Below are 23,754 nucleotides of genomic sequence, written 5' to 3'. Positions count from 1 at the left end.
TTTTTTTTTCTTATAAATTTTCTGCATTATTAAGTTTGTTTTCCTTAATCGTTTGAATACTTGATAATAATACTCAACTGAAGCTCACTTAGATAACATTATCAAGAATCTTTTTTCCTTTATTTATTTCTTTCTCTTTCTTTTCTTCAAATAATGCTCAAACCTATAGAAATTTCAAAATCTCATGTTTTTAACCCGTTTTTTTTTTGGAGGAGCATTTCTTCTTCCTCTTGAAGTCTCTTCTCCAACTCAGCTAACTCCTTTAACTCTTCATCAGATGCTTTATCACTGCTACTACTACAAGAGCTTGAACAACAACTTGATTTCTTACCTTCCATTTTATCTTCAGGCAAAGAATTGACTAGGACTCCATTTTCATCTTTCTTACTCTTTTTGCTTTTTTTATCCTTTTTATCTTTTTTGGCTTTTTTATCTTTTTTACTTTTTTTGTTTCCCTCAATTGGTTCCTCACCCTCCTGTTGCTCTTCTAGTAGTTGATCAAACTTTTCTTCCTTTTTGTCCTGTTCATCTTTACCCTTTTTCTGTTTTTTATCTTTTTTCTCATTTTTACTCTTTTTTTTATTGGAACTAGAACAAGAACAGCAACCAGAATTCTCCTTCTCAAGTTCTTGTTCAAGTCGAATCAATTCTAACTCTTCCTCAGTCATAGAAGTCTCAACGAGTGTTTTGGGAGTTTGTTCATCCATTCTTTGTGTCTCACCATTCTGTACTTCCTTTTCTTTATTTTTTGTTTTGCTTTTTTTCTCCTTCTTTGAGCTACAAGAGGCACAACAAGAATTGTCTTCTTCATTTTTATTATCTTCGTGCATTTTCAATTCATTATTAATAATTCCATCTTGGAGAATATCATTTGACATTTCATTCCCATTAACTTGTTTCTTTTCTTTCTTTTTTTTATTGGAACTAGAACAAGAACAACAACCAGAATTCTCCTTCTCAAGTTCTTGTTCAAGTCGAATCAACTCTAACTCTTCCTCAGTCATAGAACTGTCAACCAATTTTGGAGGTTGACTATTCTCTCCTTTCTTGGTTTTTGTCCTTTTAGATGAACAAGAACAACAAGAACAACATCCGGAATCTTCCACAATTTCTTGTTCAAAATGGTCGATTTCTTGTTTGGTATGAATAACATTTTCATATTCATTTTCATTATTATAATCAGTTTTATTATTGGTTTCACTTTCAGGCTTAGAAAATTCCTCTATTTGAGTTTCTTTGTTTGGAGGATTTTCAAAAATATTATTTATAACCATATCCTTGGTTTTAATTGGGTCATTTGAAACCTTATCATCAACAATTGGTTGAGCTTGGTCTGCTACAATTCCTCCTTGTCCCCAATACGAATAGAATGCATTTTGTTTTAATCTATTAAGTAATTCCTGACATCTTTCTCCACCTTCTGGAAGAAATGAAACATAATACTCTTTTGGATAAGCCGATAAGATAAAGTCATCATATAGCTTACAGAAATTATTGTTTTGACTTAACTTATACATACGTGTATAAGATCCAACAGTACTTGTTATTCCTTTTTGAATTTCATTAATAAAACTTAAAGCTTTAACTGTATCTATTTGAGATAGATGTCCATATTGGCCTAAAGTTATAAATATTGTTTCTTCTGCTATGGTTGGATATTCACATGCAGCTAACTTCTTCCTGCAAGTAAGTACAGCTTGTTGAATTCTTTTTTTAGTAATTTTGGGTGGAATTCTTCCATTAGATGATACTAACTCTTTCAATGTTTGTAACACACAAGATTGACTCTCACTGATGTTTTCATTTATTGGAGTATTTAAAAGACTAGTCACTCTTGGTTCAACTCTAATGCAATAAGCTTGATTAATAATAAAGCTTAATGACAAGAATGTAATTACAAAATTCAAGAAAAATCTCAGCATATCAAAAACTTTATTTAAAATCACAAAACTTCTTAAAATAAGAGAAATGGATCTCTTTTATCCCTCTTTTATTCTATATCTTTTTTTTAACCATATCTTTAATTCCTTTGGAATCCCTCACTTTTTTCATACGAGCCATGCCATTCTTTTACTTTAATATAATTTTGTATTTAAATTTAGACAATATCAATGCTTCTATAATTAAAACTAATTTTATCCCCAAATTCGATCACTCTCTTTAATAGCAATAAGCAATTATATTCTTTACTATTTTAGTGCAAATGCATTATTTACATGTAATTTACAGGTTGAGGGTTTAGGCGGGAAATGTACACATATGGTACCGGTGTTAAATGAATGAAATAGTATCGGAGAAATGATAGTTAGGAAAAACAGGTAGAATAGAAAGGCAGTAAAACAAAATGAATAAAAGAGAGATTTTGAGAATAAAGACAGGATGAATCATAGATTCAAGGTTAATTTGAAGAAAAAATTGGCCTATAAACGCAACAGCACACTATACACAAACATTCAGATGATTAAAGACGGATGACCACAAAACAAAAATTCAGTCTACAACAGCAACTAAAAACCATTATAAAAGAACAAATACTTAACCTTCAGGGGGAGATGTTACGACACTTGTTAAAAACCGGATAAATAAATGAAATTAAAAATTAGCAGGGGCTGTAACCTCACAGAAAAACAGACTATAAATACAAAAATTTCACCAGCCAGATTTGAGAGAAATCAAGATAAAATACCATGGGATCTATCCCAAATCTGTGGAATAGCTTGCTAATGATTTTATTCAGTTTTCCTGGTCTTCTCCTCAGAATCCTCCGAATTTGAAGAACCTTCGTTTGAGGAATCACTCTCAGATTCTGACTCTTTTTCGTCCTCAGAATCTTCTGGCTTATTATCCTCAGAGGAAACAGGGGCAGTAGTAGTAGTAGTAGTAGTGCTGCTCTTTCCGAGACCGAACATACTGCCGCCATTACTGCCGAAGAATGAGAGGAGTCTGTCTTTATATGATGGAGATTTAGGCTTTGGAGATGCAGTAGTAGTAGTGGTAGTAGTTTCGTCAGTGTTTTCGTCAGTCTCTTCACCCTCTTTGGTTTCGACAGGTTCTGGAGCTTCAGTAGTAGTAGTGGTGGTAGTAGTAGTAGTAGTAGTAGTGGTAGTAGTAGTAGTAGTGGTAGTGGTATCTTCGTCAGAAGTAGAGTCTGGCTGAGCTGTGGTTGTGGTGGTAGTAGTAGTTTCTTCAGGTGTTTCGGATTCAAGTTTGTTTTGTTCACCACCTCTAATTCTTACTGCATTGGTAGCAACGAAGAAGACTAAAAGAGCGAAAAAAAATAAATAGAATCTCATGTTTCTCAAAATAAATGTGTTCTTCAATAAGAATGTATCTTATAAATGAATTTAAAAATTATTTCGTAGAATGAAAATAGTGAAGACCTAACATCATTAATAATTAACAATTTTAGCGTAATAATTATAGATCACAATAAATTTCAAGTTCAAATATATGCCGCTTGTTGTCGCACTCGTGGCGCCTGACAGATTTATTATTACTAACAGATGGAAACAAATGTTTGGGGGGTGGCGGGTGGGTAGAAATGTCTGACGGGCAAATTTTTTATTTGTTATGGTATTAAATAATAGGGGTTTGTAATTGATTCATTAGTAAAAATATGAAAAAGAGATAAAAATAAGGAAGGAAATTATTAATTATTAATTTTTAAAAATCTTTTAAGTTTAAAGAAAAAAAAGGAATTCTGATTTATACGTGGGATTTCTTTCTCTATTAATAAATTTTAATAAATGACATTTATTAATTAGGCGGGAATCCTGCCCCACATGAAAACAAGGATACACGGGTAAAATATCGGTACAGGATATCTAAGTAAATAGTTGAATATTAGTAAAAACAATAATAACGTATCTTTTGAGGTCGCGATACTAATTTTTAGATAGTAGAGAGAATTTGTTTTCAAAATTTTTGTTAAAAGAACAAAAAAGGTTGGATTACCTGTATAAGAAGAACTTGCATGTAAATACATATTAATATATATATGCATAATTACATACCAAATAAAGCTTATTTATGTGAGTACATATATATATATATTTATATTTATTTATTTATACAGGATTATAATTCAAAGGAGTAATAATAGAACAAGGGAATTAAGTTTTGGAATTTTAGTGGTTTTAGAAAATATTGATATATTAGCAGGAACATATTTTGATAATAAATAAATTTAATAAATAATAGGGGAATAGTAAGATAAATTGAAAATAGGATTTAAACTGGTAATAATAATAATTTAAGGTAATTTTGTTGCCACTCAGGTGAATTGCATGCATGCATGCAGAATTTGTGGCAATACAGGAAGAAAAAATGTGGACGCCTTTTAATGCTCTAAGAAGCAGGAAGGTGGGATTTTTGGCAGTTTTTTTATTGAATATAATATTTTTTGATGCGAATATAGGTTTATTTAAAAATGAAGGAATTTGTGGAGTTGGCTTCGTTGTAGAAGCTTCAGAATCTTCACCTTCTCACAGTATGGGTAAATTGGATGCAGAGAGAAGGAAAAAACATCCGGATACTGGTAAATTGCCTAGATATCCGATTCCTGGAATGAGATATGATGAGTTGTCTGAATCTGATGCAGGCTCAAAAAAAGTTACTCATGGAAGGAAGAAAAAGAAATCAACAAAATCAAAGAAAAGGGCTGAAGAAAGATCGAAGTCTAACGAAAGGGAAGAAGAAAAGGTCTCAAAGAAGAAAAGAAGCAGGTCAGGTAGTGGTAGTAAGCCAAGAAAATCTTCAAGTGGTTCCACTTCTTCAGACAGTAAAGAGGAAAGTTCTATGCCTAGTGGAAAATCTAAAAAGTCAACTCAGACAGATCAAGCTATTGGTATTGGAAATAATTCTTTGAATCACAAGAGCACCAATACAGATGAAAAATTCACAAAGAGAGAAAGGAGAAAAATTGACAAGTCAAAGTTATCAATGAGTGAGTATAAATCATATTTGCCAGGAACAGATTCAATTTGGCAAGACCCAAGTAATAGAAAGACTTACAAACACTTGAATCCTCAGTATGGCGATTATTTCCCAAAAATAGCAACTAAACCATACAGAAAGAGTAACGAGTGTTCTGCTCTCTTTGATTCAGCCAAGAAGGCTTTTGAAAATAAAGAAATCAAGATTCACCCTGCGGATTTTGTAGGTCTTTCTTTAACTTTTGCAGTGAAATTAAGAGAAGTACTTGGACATTATGTAACAATACAGGAGACTTGCTTAATGTTAAGGATGCTTTTGCATTTATACTCAGGAATGAGGACAAGAACACAATTTTTGAATATTATTGCAGCTGTATTACAGAATGATATTTTGTTGGGAAGAATTTCAGATGATTCTGGAATTATTAATGAAGTTATGTATATCTTAGATTACTTCCTTCAGCTTCCAAAGCACAGAGCTGATACTAAATCGAAGCAAATGTCTGCAATTGAGATTTCAGATTACTTCCATTTGGAAGCTTTTCCTAAGGATAATTCATTTGAATCCAGGATTCTACCTTTCTATAGAAGAATTGCAGAGAAATTGATGCACGAGATTGAAAAGAGGTTAGGAATTGTAATAGCTAGGGATGAAGTCATGTCAATGGTATATATAATGCTTAACTTTATTGAAGAGGAAAGAAGCCAGGAACAGTGTACGGAGGTTATTGCTGCTGTTATTGGTGCAACCTATACAAATCCTTTGACTACGGATCAGTTGACGGAGATAGCAAATATGGCTAGAGATATATTGGGTTGCAAAGCTTCTTCTGGTAAAACAATGGATAGAACACAGATTATGGATATCTTTGGTCCAGAAAGAACTGTTATAGAAATGCGTCAGACTGCCTTAGTTGGAGGTCCCATGTCTGATACAGTTCGTATTTGGAAAGAGATAGGGATTTTGGATTATTTAGGTCGTGTAATCTCTGTCAGATTTAATGATTGTAATGGAATCAAGGCTTGGGAAATGAATAGGATTTGTTCAATGTTGGAGGTTATGAACAAAAAACTCATCAAGACTGGTTCATCAAGTGATATCATTACTCTTGAAGAGCTTTGTGGAGCTTTTAAATACAAGAAAAGACACCCTGGAACAAAGTGGCCTTTGGCTATTAATACTACATTGCAGAAACGCCAAAACGGTCTTCCAGTGAAGATTGATAAGCTATTTTCTCATTTTTTAGCTCATGAGAAGCGAAAACTAGCATCTTTGGAAGGCTCTACCAAGACGAGAATGGAAAAGTTCTATATGATTCCAGAATTCCCTAAGCCAAGCTTTTTGGATTCTATTATTCCAAGTTCTCCAGCTCAAGGAATTCCTCCAGCTGACCATTTAAAACCTGATTTCTTTTATGCATTTAATTCAATGCCAGGTTGGATTCAAAACAGGTTTATTTTTGCTTCAGCCTTTATGGAAGAAATTCTTGTTAAACATGGTAATTTTGTTCATATCTCCCCAGTAAGACTTTATAATGCATTGGGAGGTAGATTGGATGAGAATTCGGATGTTTCTTTAGTTATTCAAGGATTAGGATTAACTCAAGAACAGTACAAAGCTTTACCAAAAGCATTTTGTGGCTATGAGAAGAAGTTGTTTAATGAACATAACTCAAGCTTCAGCCCAATTAGTATTGATAATTATTTTGAAGCTCTTTACGAGTATCCTTTAGCAAGTTATGTAGAGGGGAAGTACTTAATTGAAGCTGCAGTTAATGTGTTAGATATCATGAATCAATATTTAGAAGCTGCAAATGAAGGTGTAATGACCGAGATATTTCCTCAATTGGTAACTCAAGAAAGGCTTCAAAGAGTTTATCTCTTCCAAGGATTCATCAACAGTAGGATCAAGGCTTATTCAAACAATAATATCAGTTTCATTACAACTGAGGAAGCAAATAGGATTTTACAAGGATGTGTGGACAATAACAAAGTTTCATATGTTAATGAAATGAGAAGTAATTTAAATCCTGAACACTTTACTGATTCTTTGATAGAAATTCTAGCTCAAGAATGGTCGAATTATGAAAGTTTTATATTACCTCAAGTTCTGGATTTGGACTCTGATGGACAGGGAGCACTAGGAAGCGTTTACTCAATGGAAATGACCTTTGCAGCATTAACTTTGGATGGTTGGGAGCTTTTGATTGATCCAACAATATATCTAAGAAATCTTGCCAATGGAGAGAGTTTATTTTTGAATTACTCAGCAAATTCTGTAAAGGAAACAACTGCTAGGGAAAACAGGTCTAGACTAATCTATAATTGGATGCAGCAGTATTTCATCTATAAGCTTAGAAAGATTCCAAAGTTTAACTATGAGGAGCTTAGAACCTTGGTTGAAGCTCTTCCAAATGAAGCAAATTTATCTGAAGATATAATTAAGCAAATCATTCAAGGTAATCAAAGCCTAAATCTGTCAGATAGTTTAGCTGAAGATTTAACTTTCGCCTTAATGGCTTATTTAATCTTTGAGAAATATTTTCTCTACACAAGAAATCCAGATTTGGAAGGTGGGTTTGCTACTGAAATAGACTTAGTGAATGGAAAGATCTTTATACCAAGTTGTGTTTGGACCTTTGTTAAAGACAGGGATGATTATTCAAGTTCAGATATAGAGAATCAAAGCGTGATTCACTTTGCTGATTTGACCTTAGCATACTTAACAAGACTATTTCAAACCCAGCCACAAAGCCAAGATTTATTCATCAAAGTATTAAAATGGGCTAACAGTCAGAATTTGAACGATGATTCCATCTTCTTCGATTATTTGCTCAGTATCGAAGATTTCAAACTCTACATTCAACATAATACAAGGCTTAGTCACAATTCTCATATCTTTTTGGTACCTTGGGTAGACCATCTCCCTACAAATTACCAATTTAGGAGGCTCAGATCTCTCCCTTCAGGTACATCTCCAGGCTTGCCATCCGAAGGTCCAGGGCAGGATCAAGATGGTGATCAGGCTCAGCGATCACAAAGAGCTGCTCAGATCTTATCAGAGATTGAGAGACTTAGCTTGGAACATAGTGCTCTCTTGGATGAGCTTAACGCACAAGTTAACAAGGAAGACACGGCTTTATTCGTAGTTGAGAAGATTAGGAACGATATTCACAATTTGCTTTTGGAACTTGGTACGCTTTCCTCAACATTGCTCAGTTCAGCAATGATGATTTTGAGCAAAAGAATGATCGCCCCGTCAATAAACATTTCTGATACACACAATATGTCTAACTTAGGCGTACATATTGGAGAAAATGGAGAAATTACCTTTGATGAAGAGCTTGCTGAAAAGGGTCTTTCTGGTGTTTTTATCCCAGCTTTGGTGCTTGGGAATATTAACCCAGAAACTGGCATCTTAGAGCCACCTCCTCCTGGATTTGACCCAGAGTTATCCTGCTCTACTCAGAATATTAACAGAATGCAAGCTTTCAGAATCTGGCTTTCCTCAGTCTTACCAAGAATGCCTTTCCATTGTAGTGATCCCTTACTTGCTAGGGATCTCCTAAGCGTGAGGAATCTTTTACCAGCCTTTGTCACTTTTGGCTTCTCACAAGACAGTAATATACTTGCAACTTCTTTGGTAGGATTCACGTCTTCACATCCTTTCCCTATGGCTTTGAGTTCCTTGAACATTATTGTAAAGTACTTTATAGCGGATGAGAACAGCGTGTTCCTGGCTTTGGATCGTCCTGCTACTAACTTAGAAGAAGCATATCAGGATTTGCGGATGATTGCAGGATTCTATAAGAAGAAAACAACTTTGCCTTTATTAGAAATTCCCACAATCTTTTCCTTCACTCCCAACTTGGAACTTTTGGGGAGTACCAATTCAAATGATTTGGGAAATCACTCTCAAGCAAACGCTAGAGTCAACTTCTTGGATTATTTGGAGAGGATCACAGCTGAATACTTTGCCTCTTCACCTAGAAGAATGCCAACCATTGCAATTCCAAGATTAACTAACTTGGCAATGAACTTCTCGAATGATTTTGAAAAGCTAGTTTTCTTGATTACATCAATATTTGGTCCCATGAGCCCTTACATTTCTGCTCCTTCTATTGGAGCTTCTGCAAACTCCCTCGCAGAATTCTACATATTGAATTTACCGTTCTCAGATATTATGGATTCTCATTATATTGAAAATGAATTCAAAAACACTCATCTTGAATTTGGTTCTCCTATTAATAAGATTTTACTTACTTCGGTTCAATCTGATGATCAGTTATTGGATTTCAAGCATACTTTCCTTTCGGCTCATTTCTTCTCCAGTGATGAAGCTTACTTTGGTTCATTCTTGGCTATGAGTGATCTTATTAGTTTGGCTCTCAGTTATACTACCTCCAAGACTGGTATCTCTGCAGATTTGAATAGTGAAACTTTCAAACAAATCTCATTTTCTTTCATAACTGGACAAAATCTTCTTGAGATTGTTAGAACAAGCATTGATCTTTCTGGTCAAAATTTGGAAAACTTAGCAGGGAATATCTTCTATTCAACTTTTGCCAAATCCTTGAGCTTCTTGATATCTCAGTTTACACCTTATGTTGAGAGTTCAGATAACAGAATTGTGGCTGAAGAGATTCTTCAGAGTGCTATTTCAGATATTTACACTAAAGGATTTTATCCAGAAAATGTAAGATATGAGTTGGTAAACAGGATCACTCTCTTTATTGATTTTGACTCTGATAAATATCAGTTTATGTTTGCTGATTTGGAAGAATCTTTAAATTCTAGAGAACTCAGTTTCCCAAGGAATCTCTCCACTCATTCACAAAAACTCAATCAAAGGTTCTTAACTCAAACATCGGAAGTAGCTCTTGTTTCTGGACAAAATCACGTTACCAGAACTCCTATTTGCAATTATGCTCTAGTTTTCTCTTACTTCATTGTAAAAGTCCTTGAAAAACCTCAGAACAAGGATAAGATTGGAAAACTTGATCCTCTTGACTATTCTAATGTGAGTATATGGTCAGGTTTTTGCGGACTTAAGAACTTTGAATATTTATCTTACAGATCAGTCCTTATTTCAATTATTAAGAATCTTTCAATGAAGATATTTGGTCCTTTGGATGCTAGTGAAATTGATAAACTTGTTATTTTGATTGATTTCTTTGATCAAAATGTCAGGAAAATCGTTCTCAAGTACAATCCAAACTTGTCTCAAGACTGCTCAAATGAAACCTTATTCTCAAATTTAGATGCTTGTTTGGCAGCTATGAGCAGATATATGAGTGAGAATGACATCATTTTGGATGATTTACAATTAAGTAACTCCAGTACTTTGCAATTCTCAGATGAGATATCAAGTAATCACTTTTCTTTATTATCAAGTCAAGAAGAGTCAATGGCAAGAGTAATGTTTAGATCAGTATTAGAGAGTGTCTTCTTTTCAAACTCTTTTAGTGAACTGGAAGATGTCCCTGGTATTAATAGACAAATATCATTCGATTTCTTTTCAGAAGCTCCTTTAGACAGTGAATTAAAGCCAGAAAGTATTGTAATAGAAAGTTTTGATGATCTTTACAGAAAGTTACCCTTCAATTTAAAGCCAATAAAGCTCAATTCTGGTAGTAAGAGTCAATCTTCGATTGCCATTTCTTACTTAGATGTTGAAGAAATTCCAAGAGGTGAGAGATACGAACTCAAAAATTCTTTCTTACATGATAAGAAGATCATTTGCGTGAATAGAGCTGTGTTTTTCCTGCATTGGTGGCTTATTACCTGGCCAAAGATACCATTCTACGCCAACGATTTCGTATTAGCAGAATTGCTTTCGAATATTGAGATTCTAGCTCAAGCATTTCAAACTTCATGCATGATGACTTCCCCAGATGTCATTTTCAGCTCCATATCAAAACAAATTTCTGGAATTTCTGGGGTCTCCTTAAAGAAAAGACATATTTATCTAATGATTGATTCATTTTTAAATTTTGAAAACAAAGCTTTAAAGTTCTCAGGAGCCAAGGATTTGGAATCAGCATATTCAAATGATACTGGTATGCTCAATTCTATATTTTCAATCGATCTTAAAATCCCTGAGATTCCAATACCTAAAGGAAATTTGGTGACTTCTGTCAGACCAGAAAATAAGAACCTCTCTCAATACTTATTCAGAATCATCTCAGAATATTTTGCAGCAAATCCTCGTAATTATCCAACCATTATTATTCCAAACACATCATTTATAGCAAAACATTTTGATTTAAATAGAAACTCCCTAGCCTACGTCTTGTACATTTGGAGTGAATTTGAAGAAAGTAATTCAATTCGAATCTTTTTCCAAGCTCCAACAATTGGTGCTAGTTATGAAGATTTGGCAGACTTCATTATTGAGAATTTTGAGTTGAACTTCCTCAACTTTAGTTCTTCCAATAGTTATTTACAATTCTTTACTGATCAAATCTTCTCAACTTTCTTCAAGTTTGGAAGTCCACTTTTCAGAGTAAAAAATATTCCACTAAGACTCAGTTGTTCAAGAATAGAAGACAGTTGTAATCCATTCATACCAAAACTCGGTCTTTCAGAAATTGAAGAGGAGCTTCTTGGGGAAAATATCAAACTAATTGTCTCTAGAAGCTCTGTTATTGCTTCTCAAAAGATGTCATTATCTCCAACTTCTGAAATTATTACATCATTCTCCACTTCAGATGTATCAGAAGCTATAATGCTTGGTATCAATGTTTTGGATGCTGTCAGAGTTCATGGATTTGGTACTATTAAACTCAAAGAGAATCTTGTAATTATTAACAAATTCTCTCTTTTGTTTTCCAAGATCTTCTCAAGGTTCATCTCACGCCTCTTGGAATCATTCCACATTCCTAACTTTAATAAGCCTGCATTGGATCTCAGATTTACCCAGCTAAAAACACTTTCAGCAAGAACTTATAATGTATTTTCTCAATTTACCTCTGATCTCATTTCTCTAACACTATTTAGTAATGAAGATCTTAACAGTCTTTTGAAAGTAATCAGCCTTGATGATCTAATTCCTGCTGAAAAATATCAAGCCTTTTATGCAGTTTCTACTTCAGATTCTTCCAGAGGAATGATGACAGTTTATACAAAAAGTACTGGAATTCCATTAAATCTTCAAATCACCAGGTTCAATTATATCTATTGCTTTATCCATTACTTGTTACACATTCTTTCTAGGATTGGAATGAGCCATTTCTATATCTCCTTCAAGCATCATAACCTCCTTAACTTTGAAAATGTGGTTCGAGCTACAGCTATATCCATTCATGAAGGAATACCAGAATCAGTTTTCACATTGATTTCTCATAAAGACAAGTTCTCACTTGGAAACTTCACTATTGATGATATTAGACGGATATACATACAATATAAGAGTCATACAAACAATTTCTTCAGTGGTGGTTCTATACAATTGGCATTTGCCTCCTCTGAGAATTTGACTCCTTTCATTCAATCATTATTTGCTGCTACTAAATATGACCAAAACAATGATTCAGTTCCATTGATATTTTTGAATGAATTTGAAAACAAAGAGTTCTTACATTTTTCTCCCAAGTCCCAGTCACTTTCTTCCTCCATCACAACTGAGGAAATTCTTAACAATAATTTCCATCTAAATAATGCCTTCTACAGCTTTAAAGAGACATCCTTTATTACTGGAAGCTTTGTAAAGCCTTGGGTACCTTTCGTGATGGGATTAGGCAGTGAAAAACATTCATCTGTATATTCTGAAGCTTCAAATGATCATCTTGTTAGATTTGATCCTGGACATGTTCAACTCAGGAAAAAGCTTAAGCAAGTTTATAGTTTGAATCAGAATCTTGATCTAAGCAGTGATTACAATTCTTTGGTAGATCTTGGCCAAGCAACCTTTGAATCTGGAGTCATATCCTTACATAATGGCCAGGATTCTCCAGATGAAAATCAATTCAGAAACAATTTCAATGGTTTAAGATTACACGTATTAAATCGAGCAGTATTATTCAGAGAATGGCTTATTCGAATCTGGGACATTTCACCAGCTATCGGTAGAGATCCACTCTTTGTTGATTTCTTGAATGATTTTAAGTCCATTATTGGAATCTTTGAGGGAGCAGAGATTAGACAAGGAGCTTCTTTACGTATAGATTTACAAACTCAATTAATACATAAAACAGGAAGATTCCTTCCTAAGTTATTATCCCCTATAATTGCTGCATATAATGAATTTGAAGAAAGGATGGTGGAAGAGAGTGGTGGTTCTAATATCTCCAAGATCTTAGAATCTGGAATTGCTGGTCTTTTCCTTCTTAGTTTGCCAATTAATGATCCATTCCAAAGAAAAAGATGTCAAATCAAAAATAAGGCTTGGGGTGAAGGGCACGATTCATATAGACGTTCCCAAATTCATGATTTCGTGACTCAAAAGCTTGTTGAATATCTTTCAGCAGCTCCAAGATCAGCTTTCACTATTGATATTCCAGATGTGAGTGTAATACTGGATAATTACTCCATTGAATTACCGCACAAAACTAAATGTGCTATAGAATTCTGGGCAAGAGATCGTCCTGACCTTATTTCAGCTCCCTCTTTAGGACTTGATCCAGATTCCATCTTTTCATTCCTCAGTTCTTTCCTCACTACTAAAGAATTAGATCAAGATAACTTGGAGATTCCAATCGAAAGATACATACTATCTTATGGTCTTTTAAATGAATATCCTATTCAGGATGCATACAGCTATTATGGTGATTTAACATTTGCCTTTAGGGAGTATGATAACCTACATGAAACTCTTGTTGCTTCTATGTTAAGCGATTCAGTTACTATTAATGCAGCAGTTGATTTATTCAGGATCATTGCAGCTAATGTTTTGGATACTTACGACTTTAATCATTACGCTAGCGAAGATATTGAAGACGAACAAGAATATGAAAATGGTGATTCTTATATAGATTATTCTTTAGGTCTGGATTATAAAACATTTTCTATGCGTGTTCTTTTGGGAGTTTCTGAATCATTTTCAGCTAGGAAACTCTTTGAGCCAATACAAATTTTAAAGTCAGCTAAAGATCTCAACAAGATTTCTTCTGATTTCCTACGAAAGATCTCAGTTCTCAAGTTATGTGTTTACGATACTAATCCTGAATTCCTATTCTATGAGTATTACTCAGCTGAGATTATTTTGTCCCTCCAAAGATCTGGATTGAAAATTACAGAAACAGACATGTTTAGTCTCCTTTTGAATCATATCTTAATTAACTTTGCCAGAGAATTCATCTCAAAGCCACAATTAATCGCAGATTGCTTCTCAAACTTTAAGTTTAAACAAAGGCCAAGCTATTTCTCAACAGTCCCAGAGTTTGGACATGTATCCCAAAATACTGGTTTAATTACTTCATCATTCAAGAATCTTGGATTTACAGGCCTACAAGAATCTTTTGTTCCTCATGTTAACTTATTGGTCTATTACCTTAAATCTCTTAACTCCATAGTAAACCATCCAGGAAACAGAATAATCCTTTCAATTCCAGCTTCTATTAACTTTATGAGTACCAGTATACTACTAAGAGCTTCCAGTTGTAGTCAAGTAACTAATCAAGGATTTTTATGCATTGCTCAGATGATATTGAACTCTCTCGTGGAAATTGGATCAGATGTAGGGAATCTAACGGTAGATGCTCTCACAGAAATTCTAGATTCACTATTTGATATAGTTGGAGATATTTCTTATTCATCTTACTCCAAGTTAGATTCACCAATTAAAGATATTGATCCAACCAAGAATAGAAAATACCAAAAAAGCATTTATTCCAACTATAATCAGAATCTCCTTTCTCTACTATTTGGAAATATAGAAAGTCTTGAGAGAATTATTAATAGCAAGTTTGAACGTGGATTCTTTGATATTAGAACACTTTCTAAATCCCTTGGAGATTCCTATAATACAGATCCTCTAATTAATGCTCAGCTTTCAATTGTTCAAAGCAGTTATTACAGGAAGAAGGATCCATTTAAGCTTATAGCTGTATTAAGAATAATTCCTACATTCAATGTTGATTCATCAAAGAAAAGAGAACCTTTGACATTAAATAAATTCTTGGCTCAAATGAATCTTTTAGAGGTTCTGGACTTTACTGTTGGTATATTTCCCACTGTTTTGTTAATATCCAAATTAGATGGTAATATGATAATAAGTAATGATGGAAGTTTCCCACCTACTAGTATCAAAATTGCAAACAGAGCTGCAACATTCCACTCTTTTATTCACATAACAACTCATCAATATTCAGACAATGTATCTTCCTTTGCTATTCTTCCAAATAATGGTGGAGGGAATAACAGAGCAGGAATTTCCTTGGAGGACTGCATTAACTTCTTTTCTGCTTACAGTGGCATGGATATTTTAGAATCAACACCCAAGATTTCCAAATACTTTAAGAATATTGAATTCTACAAAGCTTATCTATTATTAGATTCTTTCTATGCTATAGAGAAGCAGCTCTTTGGATTAGATGCTATTAAAGAAACTGCTGAGGATGGTTACTTTAATGTTGGAAGGGTGATAGGAATAATTGATAACTTTATTCCTTTGAGATTAAATCTGGAGATTCCTAAATTTGAAGGAGAGGAAGCCAAAAATCTAGGAAGAATAATCTTTTACCTTGGATTAAGGTTCATTAAGAATGAAAAAGTGAGAGCTGAACTTACATTGGGAAAATGCATCTCAATTGCAAGAAGTTTCTGGCCATCTGAATCTGATTATAATTATACCACATCAAAGCATTCAAATACTGGGTATTATGCATTACTTTCAATCTTCGAGAATCTCTCCAGCATTAGAAAATTCCCAATGCTTGCTCAGGAATTTCTAATAATGCTAAATTGGTACATCTATAATGCCATGGGTTCGGATCCCAGCATAAGGGATTTTTCGAATCCATTACAAATTTTCAGAAAGAGAGTAGAATTCCTTAGGAAAGCATTTTCGAAGCCATTTGTTTGCAGTGAGAAAGATCTTCCATGGCTTAAGCCAGGTTTAGAATATTCAGGAGTTTCTTTCCAAGAATTCAATTTTATTATGTACGTTGCAACAGCTTGGAGGACTTATTTAGAGTCAAAGGTTTATAAAGGGCCAATAAATATTGATAATGATGAATGGTCAGAAATTCTCAAGCATGCAAGACCTGGATTAATTTCAATGTTGGATTCTTTATCACATGGTATTTCTCTAAAATCACCTTTTTCTATATCAATTTTTAACTTTTTAACTTATAACTTAATTGGTGAACATAGCCCAGATATATACGAAGATGAAGAGATGTTGAAACATATTGAAGTATTTTTGGATCAGATCCAAAGATTTGCAAGAATCAGACACCCTGGTATAATAAACGTTTCTTTCCTTTGGCCGGCGGTTGATTGTGAACCTTCACCAACAAATTCTAAATCAACATCAAGTGTCAGTAGTGGTAAGATGGTAGTGCCTGGTCTCACATTCCCTCTAGCTTTGAATAGTATTGGTAGCAGCGATAATTTAAGCAGAAGCCGACTCTCCAAATCAACAACCAAGGAAATCTTTATTGATTCCTTTGGAGAATTTTTCCAAGAAAAGGAAATCCCTTCTGGCTTAGAGGACTATAACACTGATGCTGGAACAGTCACTACTGATACATACAGTGATAGTGACATTGACACTAATAGTATTGATGCTTACTCAGGAGATTCTACAGATACTGATAATAGGGTACAAGATGAAATTAGAAGAGGATTTAAATTGGAAGATTTACCATATGATAATATAAGTAGCTAGCTAGTCAATATTAAAGGCAATTGCAAATAAACTTAACCTAACTTAACTTAGATATGAAGAAAAAAAGTTCCAGAAGAACGTATAACATAATTCTCGCAATTAAAGAAGAGATGACCAAAAAAAACAATACTAGTGATAATATTGTCAGCTCGGTCGTAGACAACTTTCCTTTGTTTAGTTAATTTTAATTTTTATTCCCTCATCTTTCCCACTTTATAGAACAAAACCTTTCTCATAATAGATGTCAATTCTAGACTGATTTGGCGCGTGCATGTGAATTGCAGCACTTTACATGTAACTATGAGGGAGAAATGGGTTTGGCGCGCGCGCCTTCTTTCTCAGTAGAACGAAATGGGGAAGAAACAAATAATTAATTTTCAATTAATCTAGTTGGCTTGGATGAGGGGGAGGGTGCTGGTTAGCTTCTTGAACGGGGCAAATACCAGAATCTCTTCTCCTTGAGAGCCCTGCAACGGATGGAGGATCAATAGAAAAAGTAGAAGAAATATTAGATATAGATGAATTGTTGTAACATGCCCTCAAAGATTCCCTAGAAGTATTAAAGTAATCGACAATAAAAGTACAGAATTCTTTCCAGTCGATAAGACCATCTCTATTAGTATCAATTTCATCTAGAACAGAATCCCATTCAGTATATACACCTTGATTAGATGAAGGAAGAATTGTTCTGTAATTGACATCATTAGTAGAAGAAAAGCTTTTGGTAATATTTGAGAGCAATTTAGATTTTTGTGCCTTAAGCAACTGTTTAAATTCTTCTCTAGTAATTTTTCCCTGATTATTTCGATCAATTTTCATAAAGAAAGATTTTAACTGTCTAATTTCATTTCGTCTCCAAATATGACAAGCTGTGATAAATTCACTATATGATATAATTCCATTACCATCAATATCCATAGCTTTAATAATCATAGACGATTCTCTGGATGAAATACCTAATTTTTGTAAGCCAGATCCTAACTCTGAAATTGATAATACTCCATCATTATCGGTATCAAGAGATTTAAAAACACTGGTTGCCATATTAATTTGAGTTGTATCTAGTGCTAATTGATGGGATAACATATGAATTAATATATGTCTCAAGTCTGACTGTCTTGTATAAACTTTCAAGTGGGCTAAAAGAGGCATCCCTATATCAACTTCGCAGTAACTGGAATGCGAAATAGAAAACCAATCATGGCTTAAAGCTTCATCCACTGTTATTCTTTCTCTTGGATTTTTCTCAAGTAACTTTCCTAATAATGACTTGCATGCATTTGAAACGCATGTAATTTCAGAAATGGCGGGAATTCCGAAGCAGATATTATGCCTAGTTTCAGCTCGTGACCTGCCACTAAATGGGTGGCGTCCAGTAATGACAGAATACATGATAACTCCAACAGACCACACGTCAAGACTATAGGAGAAAGTTTCTCCTTTGAGTAACTCTGGGGCTGTGAAATCCAAGTACTTTGGATATGAAGCTAAGGATTCTTCTTGGTGAAGATTTTGAGCTAAGCTAGAGTTTGAACTTGGACTTGAATTATGGCTTGAGTTGGACTTATGAATGCCGGTGACTTCGTCCACACTAGCAAACAAATACCCTTCTTCAGATGCACGATTTTGGTTGGAAATAGAAGATAAGGAGGTATTATGTGTATGTCCTTGAATCTGTGCTTGAGGTTGAGCTTGATTATGGGTTTTGATATGATCTTGGGTTATATAGGAGGATGATGAGGAAGATGAGAGAGGTAAGGATTTTAATGGTGAATGGAAATGTGAAGGAGAAACATTTGAAGTAGTTAGTTCTGGAAGATTTATTTCATCTGATGAAAAAATTTCAGCAAGTCCAAAATCAACGAGCTTAACTGAGGTATTTCCACTCCCGAAAGAGTTAGTTAAGAGTATATTCTGAGGCTTCAAATTCTTGTGTACTACCCTCTTCAAGTGCAAATAACGTATTGCCAAGAGTATTTGTTGAATTATTCGTGAAACATGAAATTCAGAAAATCGAAATCCTGATTGAATTGCATCTTGTAGAGAGTGAAATAAATTCCCTCCAGCACAAAATTCCAATATAAAATATAAATTTAGTCTATCCTCGTAAACTTCGTAAATATGTACAAGGCCAGGATGATCTAATTGCTTTAAAATTTCAACCTCGTGATCAATTTCATCCAATTTCCTACGACATTTGACTTTATCCACAATTTTACACACTCTTCTTTGTCTTGTATAATTTTCAGTTACAAGAAATACTTCTCCATAAGTTCCTGTTCCTAACTGATAATGAAATGTATATAAATCATTAATATCATCTTCATGTACTAAATGCTTACGTATTGCTTTATTCTGTTGTAATTCTCCATTAATTTTCACAGAACTGAAATGTTTTTGTCTAATTGTTGTTAATACACTTAAGTAATACTTGAGAAAGAATGGAAAACTTATCAACATTTTGCTCTCTGATGCACTACTATCAACTGTTAACTTTGAATTCAAACGTATACTTATTTCATTTGCAACAACTTTTCTATTTATTGGAGGTAATGCCAAATGTTCTCCTAATGTTGTTAATAAATCTAATAATTCTTCAATTGTTAAGTTTCCATCTCCATCAAAATCAAATTGTTGAAAAGATTGTAGTGCTGATCTTACAAAACTATCTTCTGTTGATAATACTTTATCTATTTTTCCTCTTAATTCCATAATATCTCTCTGAGTAAGAATTGCTTTTTGAATGGGTTGTCCTGTTAATATATTACATTCTCTATTGCTAGTGCTGCTACCATTATTATCATTAATAATAGTACCATTTCCATCAATGCTATCTTCAATCTTTATTCTCGTATTATTTATATCTCCTCCAGTTGTATTTTTGCGATTCAAATTTGAAACCAATGCTGCAGAAGATGTTGTTGTTGAAGTAGAAGAGGATACCATCCCACACGATCCTGAATCTACTGATGAACTTCGATTCTTTGATGTACGCGATCCACGTACAATTGAAGCTAGAACCTGTCTAATTCCTCTCCCACCATTCACACTTTTAATACCAGAATACTTTCTTAAAACAGACTCTGCATGCTCATTTTTACATTCTATGAGTTCCTTAAAATCTTTTAAGCTGCAAACATCTGCACTTAGTGCCCAATTAGGGGAACCATTCCCCACTCTCTCTGAGGGTAAATTATCCAATTGAACATTTGGTGCTAATAAACTTCCATTAGCATTACCCATACTAGTATTATTCCCAATACAAGAACCTCCTCCCGATACAAGATAGGCTCTATTTTCATACGAAGAACTGGAACCAAAACCACTTCCAGATCTCCCTTTATGGCTATAACAATTGTGAGATGTGCCATTACCCCCTGATACTGAGGAATTCTTTTGAATATAAGAGTTTTTTGGCTTTGTTGAGGATGTATGGCTAGTCAAGCTAGATTCTGAAGATAAGCTAGATCTCCTCGAATTCCTCCTGCTTGAGGTAGCTACTGTCATTTTTCAACTCTTAATTGCTCTTCTTTAATATTATTCTTCCCAATTGTTCCTTTATCTTCCTGATCTTATATTTGCCATTTATTTTATGTGTGCCAAAATTACTATACGCTTTGTGTGATCTATCTATTACCCGTAAAATACCTAAAATTTTTCATTTAAGCCTTGAATTCTACAAATTAATATTTAAATAATTCTCTCCTTATGTTTATCTTTCTTTTTAATTTTTGTAGTTCATAACTTCTATTATTCTTCTATGTTGATGGTACGTATTGTTTTGATGTTACACCACCATAAGTAGTCCACCAACTTGAAAAACACGGCTCTTTCTTTAATTCACCTGTCTCCGTTAAAGACTCAAATTTGCCAGTTTCTGTACGCATCTGCCAGTCTCCTGAGCCTTCCTTACTAACTGTGAACAAAGATCCCCCAGATTTATACATTAGCCAAGAATCATGATTTTCTTCACAATCTTCTTCTTTTATAGATCTACTAATATTTGAAGAGTATGTTACCACATATTTATAATTTCCTTGTTTTTCTTGACATTTAATGATCATTAATCTATAGATTCTATTTTTAGATCTGCTCTTCACAAGACTCAAATAATTATCTATAAAAATTGAATTAAAGGGTTTTTTTTTTTTTTTTTTTTTTTAAATAACAAAATTCTTATTTCATTTCGTAAACTTACCTTGAATATTTGTTTTTAACTTGATAAAGGGAGTATTTTTTAACTCTATCAAGTCTTTTTCTACTGTATAGCTCTTGAAACCGCACATATAAACCACACCTTGATCTTGAAAGAATCCTTGCAAATTTTTGTTGCTATAAGTATATAAACTTCCAAGACAAGGCTGAAAAAGTGGCTTGAATCTTTCTTTAGATCTTGTTGAGGTTTGTTCTACCCAATTCATATACCAGTATGGAGGCAGAATTCTTTCACCAATTGCAATAACCTTACTACTTGCCACCTGCCCGATCTTTACTTTTGAATCTACAATATTTGATTCTTTAAACTCAATTAATTTTGGTTGATCAAGATCTGATTTACTTGATATATTATCAGTTAGTTGTACTGAACTATTTATTTGTTTATTGTTTCCCAAAATATATACAGTTCCTGTTTTGTTCTGATATCCCCAATATATATACGTATCAGAAGAAACATTCCAAAATAATAGACCATTTAAATCATATTTTGTAGGAAATTTGCTTGAATATAGACAAGTTGGAATAGAATTATCTGTTGGGCTTTGAACATTGTAATTTTTTGTATCAACCTTAGTTGTTGTAGTTGTTGTACTAGCAGTTATAACAGTAGAAACCTTTTTGGTTGTAGTTGTAGTAGTTGTACTTTTGGAATCTTGAGGTTTATTTTGGTTCAAAATTTCATCCCTTGGCACATAAACTGAGTTATTATTATTTGTATCCTTATCCCCCTTTGGAAAATTAATGTTTATATCAAATATAGAACTTGAAATTAACTCACTTTGTTTGTTCAAATTACGGCCACAGAAAAATAATCCAATTCCCAAATTTACCAATAGAATGATTACTAGTAACAAATATATATGAGAAATCCCATCATTTGAAAATAATCTTTCAAATAAAATATTTATTTTCTTCTTAAGTTTATTTCCTGACTTATCTTCAATATTCATGATATTATCATTTAACTAACTTAACAATTTTTTCAAAATTATTTATGAAAGAATAATAATTAATAAATAAATAAAAATATATAGAAGTTTTCTACTAACATAAAATTACTAATTTAATCTTTTCAAAAACCTATGAGGTCTGGGATGATTTTTATTACAGTTTTTTTGACATGCATGCAATTTTTCCCATCCCCACATTACGTGTTTAATAAATAATGTTTGCATGCGCAGTACATGCAAAAATGTTTAAAATGACGTGGCATTTTAATTATTTGTTAGAGAGATAATCATTCCAATAATTAATTGGGCCAGCAATATTTGGTAAATTTTCGTTTGGATTTAATATTTGAAAAATTATATTGTTTTCTTTCTTTTTAATGGTAAAGTTAACAAAATGGTCACCAGGGCCATTTTCCTTAAATAAATATGAACCAATCAATTCCAATAAATCATTGGAAATATACGTAAGTATCGCCTCTGAAAATGCAATAGCTGATGTAATTGTATCCCAATTTGATTCTGAGAAATCTAAATTAGGTATCTTGCGTGCAGTTAACTCCTTTTCTGAAAATTCTTTAACCTGGTCTAAATTAAAAGATGTTATAGACCTTTGTGTAAAGAATCCTCTATTATGACAACCCCTGATCAAAATTGGGGTGGAGCCAATGAGCATCTGAAAATATACTGAAACCCAAGAAAAATTGTGAGTATTTCTACATGAAATAGATTTAATTTCAACCCTATTTTCAGGGGACAATTTTGAAGATTTAAAATTATCAGACAAAAACACTCTACAAGGAGGGCTCATTCTCCTTTCCATAAATTCTGTATCCGTATTATAAATCTTTTGCTCCCAACTCTTATGGCACAAACTATTTTTATATTCTTCTTGTTTACTTCTTTCTTTAGAATCTCCATATACATGACGTTTACTTACTGCATCAATTTCACACCTTCTTATTAACCTCAAATCTCCAAATGATATTTCATCCACAACAAAACAAGAATCTGCCATCTTTAAGGTTGCATCTGGATTTAATCCCAGACCTATTTCACTTCGTGTTAAATAAGTCTCAAATTGAAATCCGACACTTGGAAATCCCTCAGTTATATTAATTGGAAGCATTTTTATCGGAGAAATTCTTTCTAGCTCCCCATTATCATCAATTCTCAACTTGGTTGAAACCATAATATCTGCATTTTCTGAGCTTATAGAACCAAGTGAGAAGTCTATTAGTCTTCTTAAACAAAATCTATCTGCAAAAATATTAGCGTCCTGAGAATTTTCGTAACCAAAAATATTGCTCAATAAATCATAATGCGTTGTTGGAGAAATTGAGCATGGCTTTTGAGAGTAAGAAAATCTACACTGCAAACTACTCAAATTATCCTCTCTCTTTAATGATCTAGGAAGTGCTGGCACTATAATAGTGTCCATATATATTGCTTTTTCATTCCCATCTTTCTTTGCTATCTTTAGAGCTTCATCGCTTATTTTTGTTAATGATGGTATCGTTACAGAATAAGAAGCTAAATGCTTAATAAAGCTTATTTTTGGCTTAAACTCTCTATTTCTTTCAAGCTTTCTTTCAACCAATGCTCTCACATCATCCAAGCTCAATATAAACTCCTTCAAATGCATCACTTCTTATTTTCCAGCTTCAACCCTTCCAATTTTTTTTTTGCCTCTCTTTTGATTATTATGATGGCTGGTCAATTTGTGCCATGTGGCGCCAAACTATTTCAGTTTTTTTCTTTATTATGATACAAAAATTATTTTACCGGCAGTATGTAAAAAAACTGGCGCCAATTAACAAATAAT

The 23,754-nt window shown here is 33.4% G+C and overlaps 7 protein-coding genes across 7 annotated transcripts; 1 reads left to right on the top strand and 6 right to left on the bottom strand.

The window, feature by feature from the left end:
* Positions 1–182: 182 nt before the first annotated feature.
* Positions 183–1,922, bottom strand: cgd7_1290 (hypothetical protein containing a signal peptide; the record flags this gene model as incomplete). The annotated part of the gene is made up of 1 exon (XM_628312.1): positions 183–1,922. One exon carries the CDS (start codon positions 1,920–1,922, stop codon positions 183–185), a length of 1,740 nt encoding a protein of 579 aa, XP_628314.1.
* Positions 1,923–2,729: 807 nt separating this feature from the next.
* cgd7_1280 (hypothetical protein) lies at positions 2,730–3,293 on the bottom strand (the record flags this gene model as incomplete). Its single annotated transcript, XM_628311.1, has 1 exon — positions 2,730–3,293. One exon carries the CDS (start codon positions 3,291–3,293, stop codon positions 2,730–2,732), a length of 564 nt encoding a protein of 187 aa, XP_628313.1.
* A 997-nt stretch (positions 3,294–4,290) lies between these two features.
* Positions 4,291–16,764, top strand: cgd7_1270 (large hypothetical protein; the record flags this gene model as incomplete). Its single annotated transcript, XM_628310.1, has 1 exon — positions 4,291–16,764. The coding sequence occupies one exon, from the start codon at positions 4,291–4,293 to the stop codon at positions 16,762–16,764; it is 12,474 nt and encodes a 4,157-aa protein (XP_628312.1).
* A 381-nt stretch (positions 16,765–17,145) lies between these two features.
* Positions 17,146–20,274, bottom strand: cgd7_1260 (calcium/calmodulin dependent protein kinase with an EF hand N-terminal to the kinase domain and 4 calmodulin like EF hands at the C-terminus; the record flags this gene model as incomplete). The annotated part of the gene is made up of 1 exon (XM_628309.1): positions 17,146–20,274. A coding segment is annotated over one exon (3,129 nt), but the record flags the coding sequence as incomplete, so codon positions are not given.
* A 248-nt stretch (positions 20,275–20,522) lies between these two features.
* cgd7_1250 (hypothetical protein) lies at positions 20,523–20,828 on the bottom strand (the record flags this gene model as incomplete). The annotated part of the gene is made up of 1 exon (XM_628308.1): positions 20,523–20,828. The coding sequence occupies one exon, from the start codon at positions 20,826–20,828 to the stop codon at positions 20,523–20,525; it is 306 nt and encodes a 101-aa protein (XP_628310.1).
* Positions 20,829–20,945: 117 nt separating this feature from the next.
* On the bottom strand, positions 20,946–21,932 carry cgd7_1240 (hypothetical protein, transmembrane domain near N-terminus; the record flags this gene model as incomplete). The annotated part of the gene is made up of 1 exon (XM_628307.1): positions 20,946–21,932. The coding sequence occupies one exon, from the start codon at positions 21,930–21,932 to the stop codon at positions 20,946–20,948; it is 987 nt and encodes a 328-aa protein (XP_628309.1).
* Positions 21,933–22,200: 268 nt separating this feature from the next.
* cgd7_1230 (hypothetical protein) lies at positions 22,201–23,574 on the bottom strand (the record flags this gene model as incomplete). The annotated part of the gene is made up of 1 exon (XM_628306.1): positions 22,201–23,574. The coding sequence occupies one exon, from the start codon at positions 23,572–23,574 to the stop codon at positions 22,201–22,203; it is 1,374 nt and encodes a 457-aa protein (XP_628308.1).
* Positions 23,575–23,754: the final 180 nt, after the last annotated feature.

The sequence above is a fragment of the Cryptosporidium parvum genome, chromosome 7, assembly GCF_000165345.1.
Source record: "Cryptosporidium parvum Iowa II chromosome 7, whole genome shotgun sequence".
Taxonomy (NCBI): domain Eukaryota; phylum Apicomplexa; class Conoidasida; order Eucoccidiorida; family Cryptosporidiidae; genus Cryptosporidium; species Cryptosporidium parvum.
Note: the sequence above shows the minus strand (reverse complement) of the source record. Positions and strands in the feature narration are given on the sequence as shown.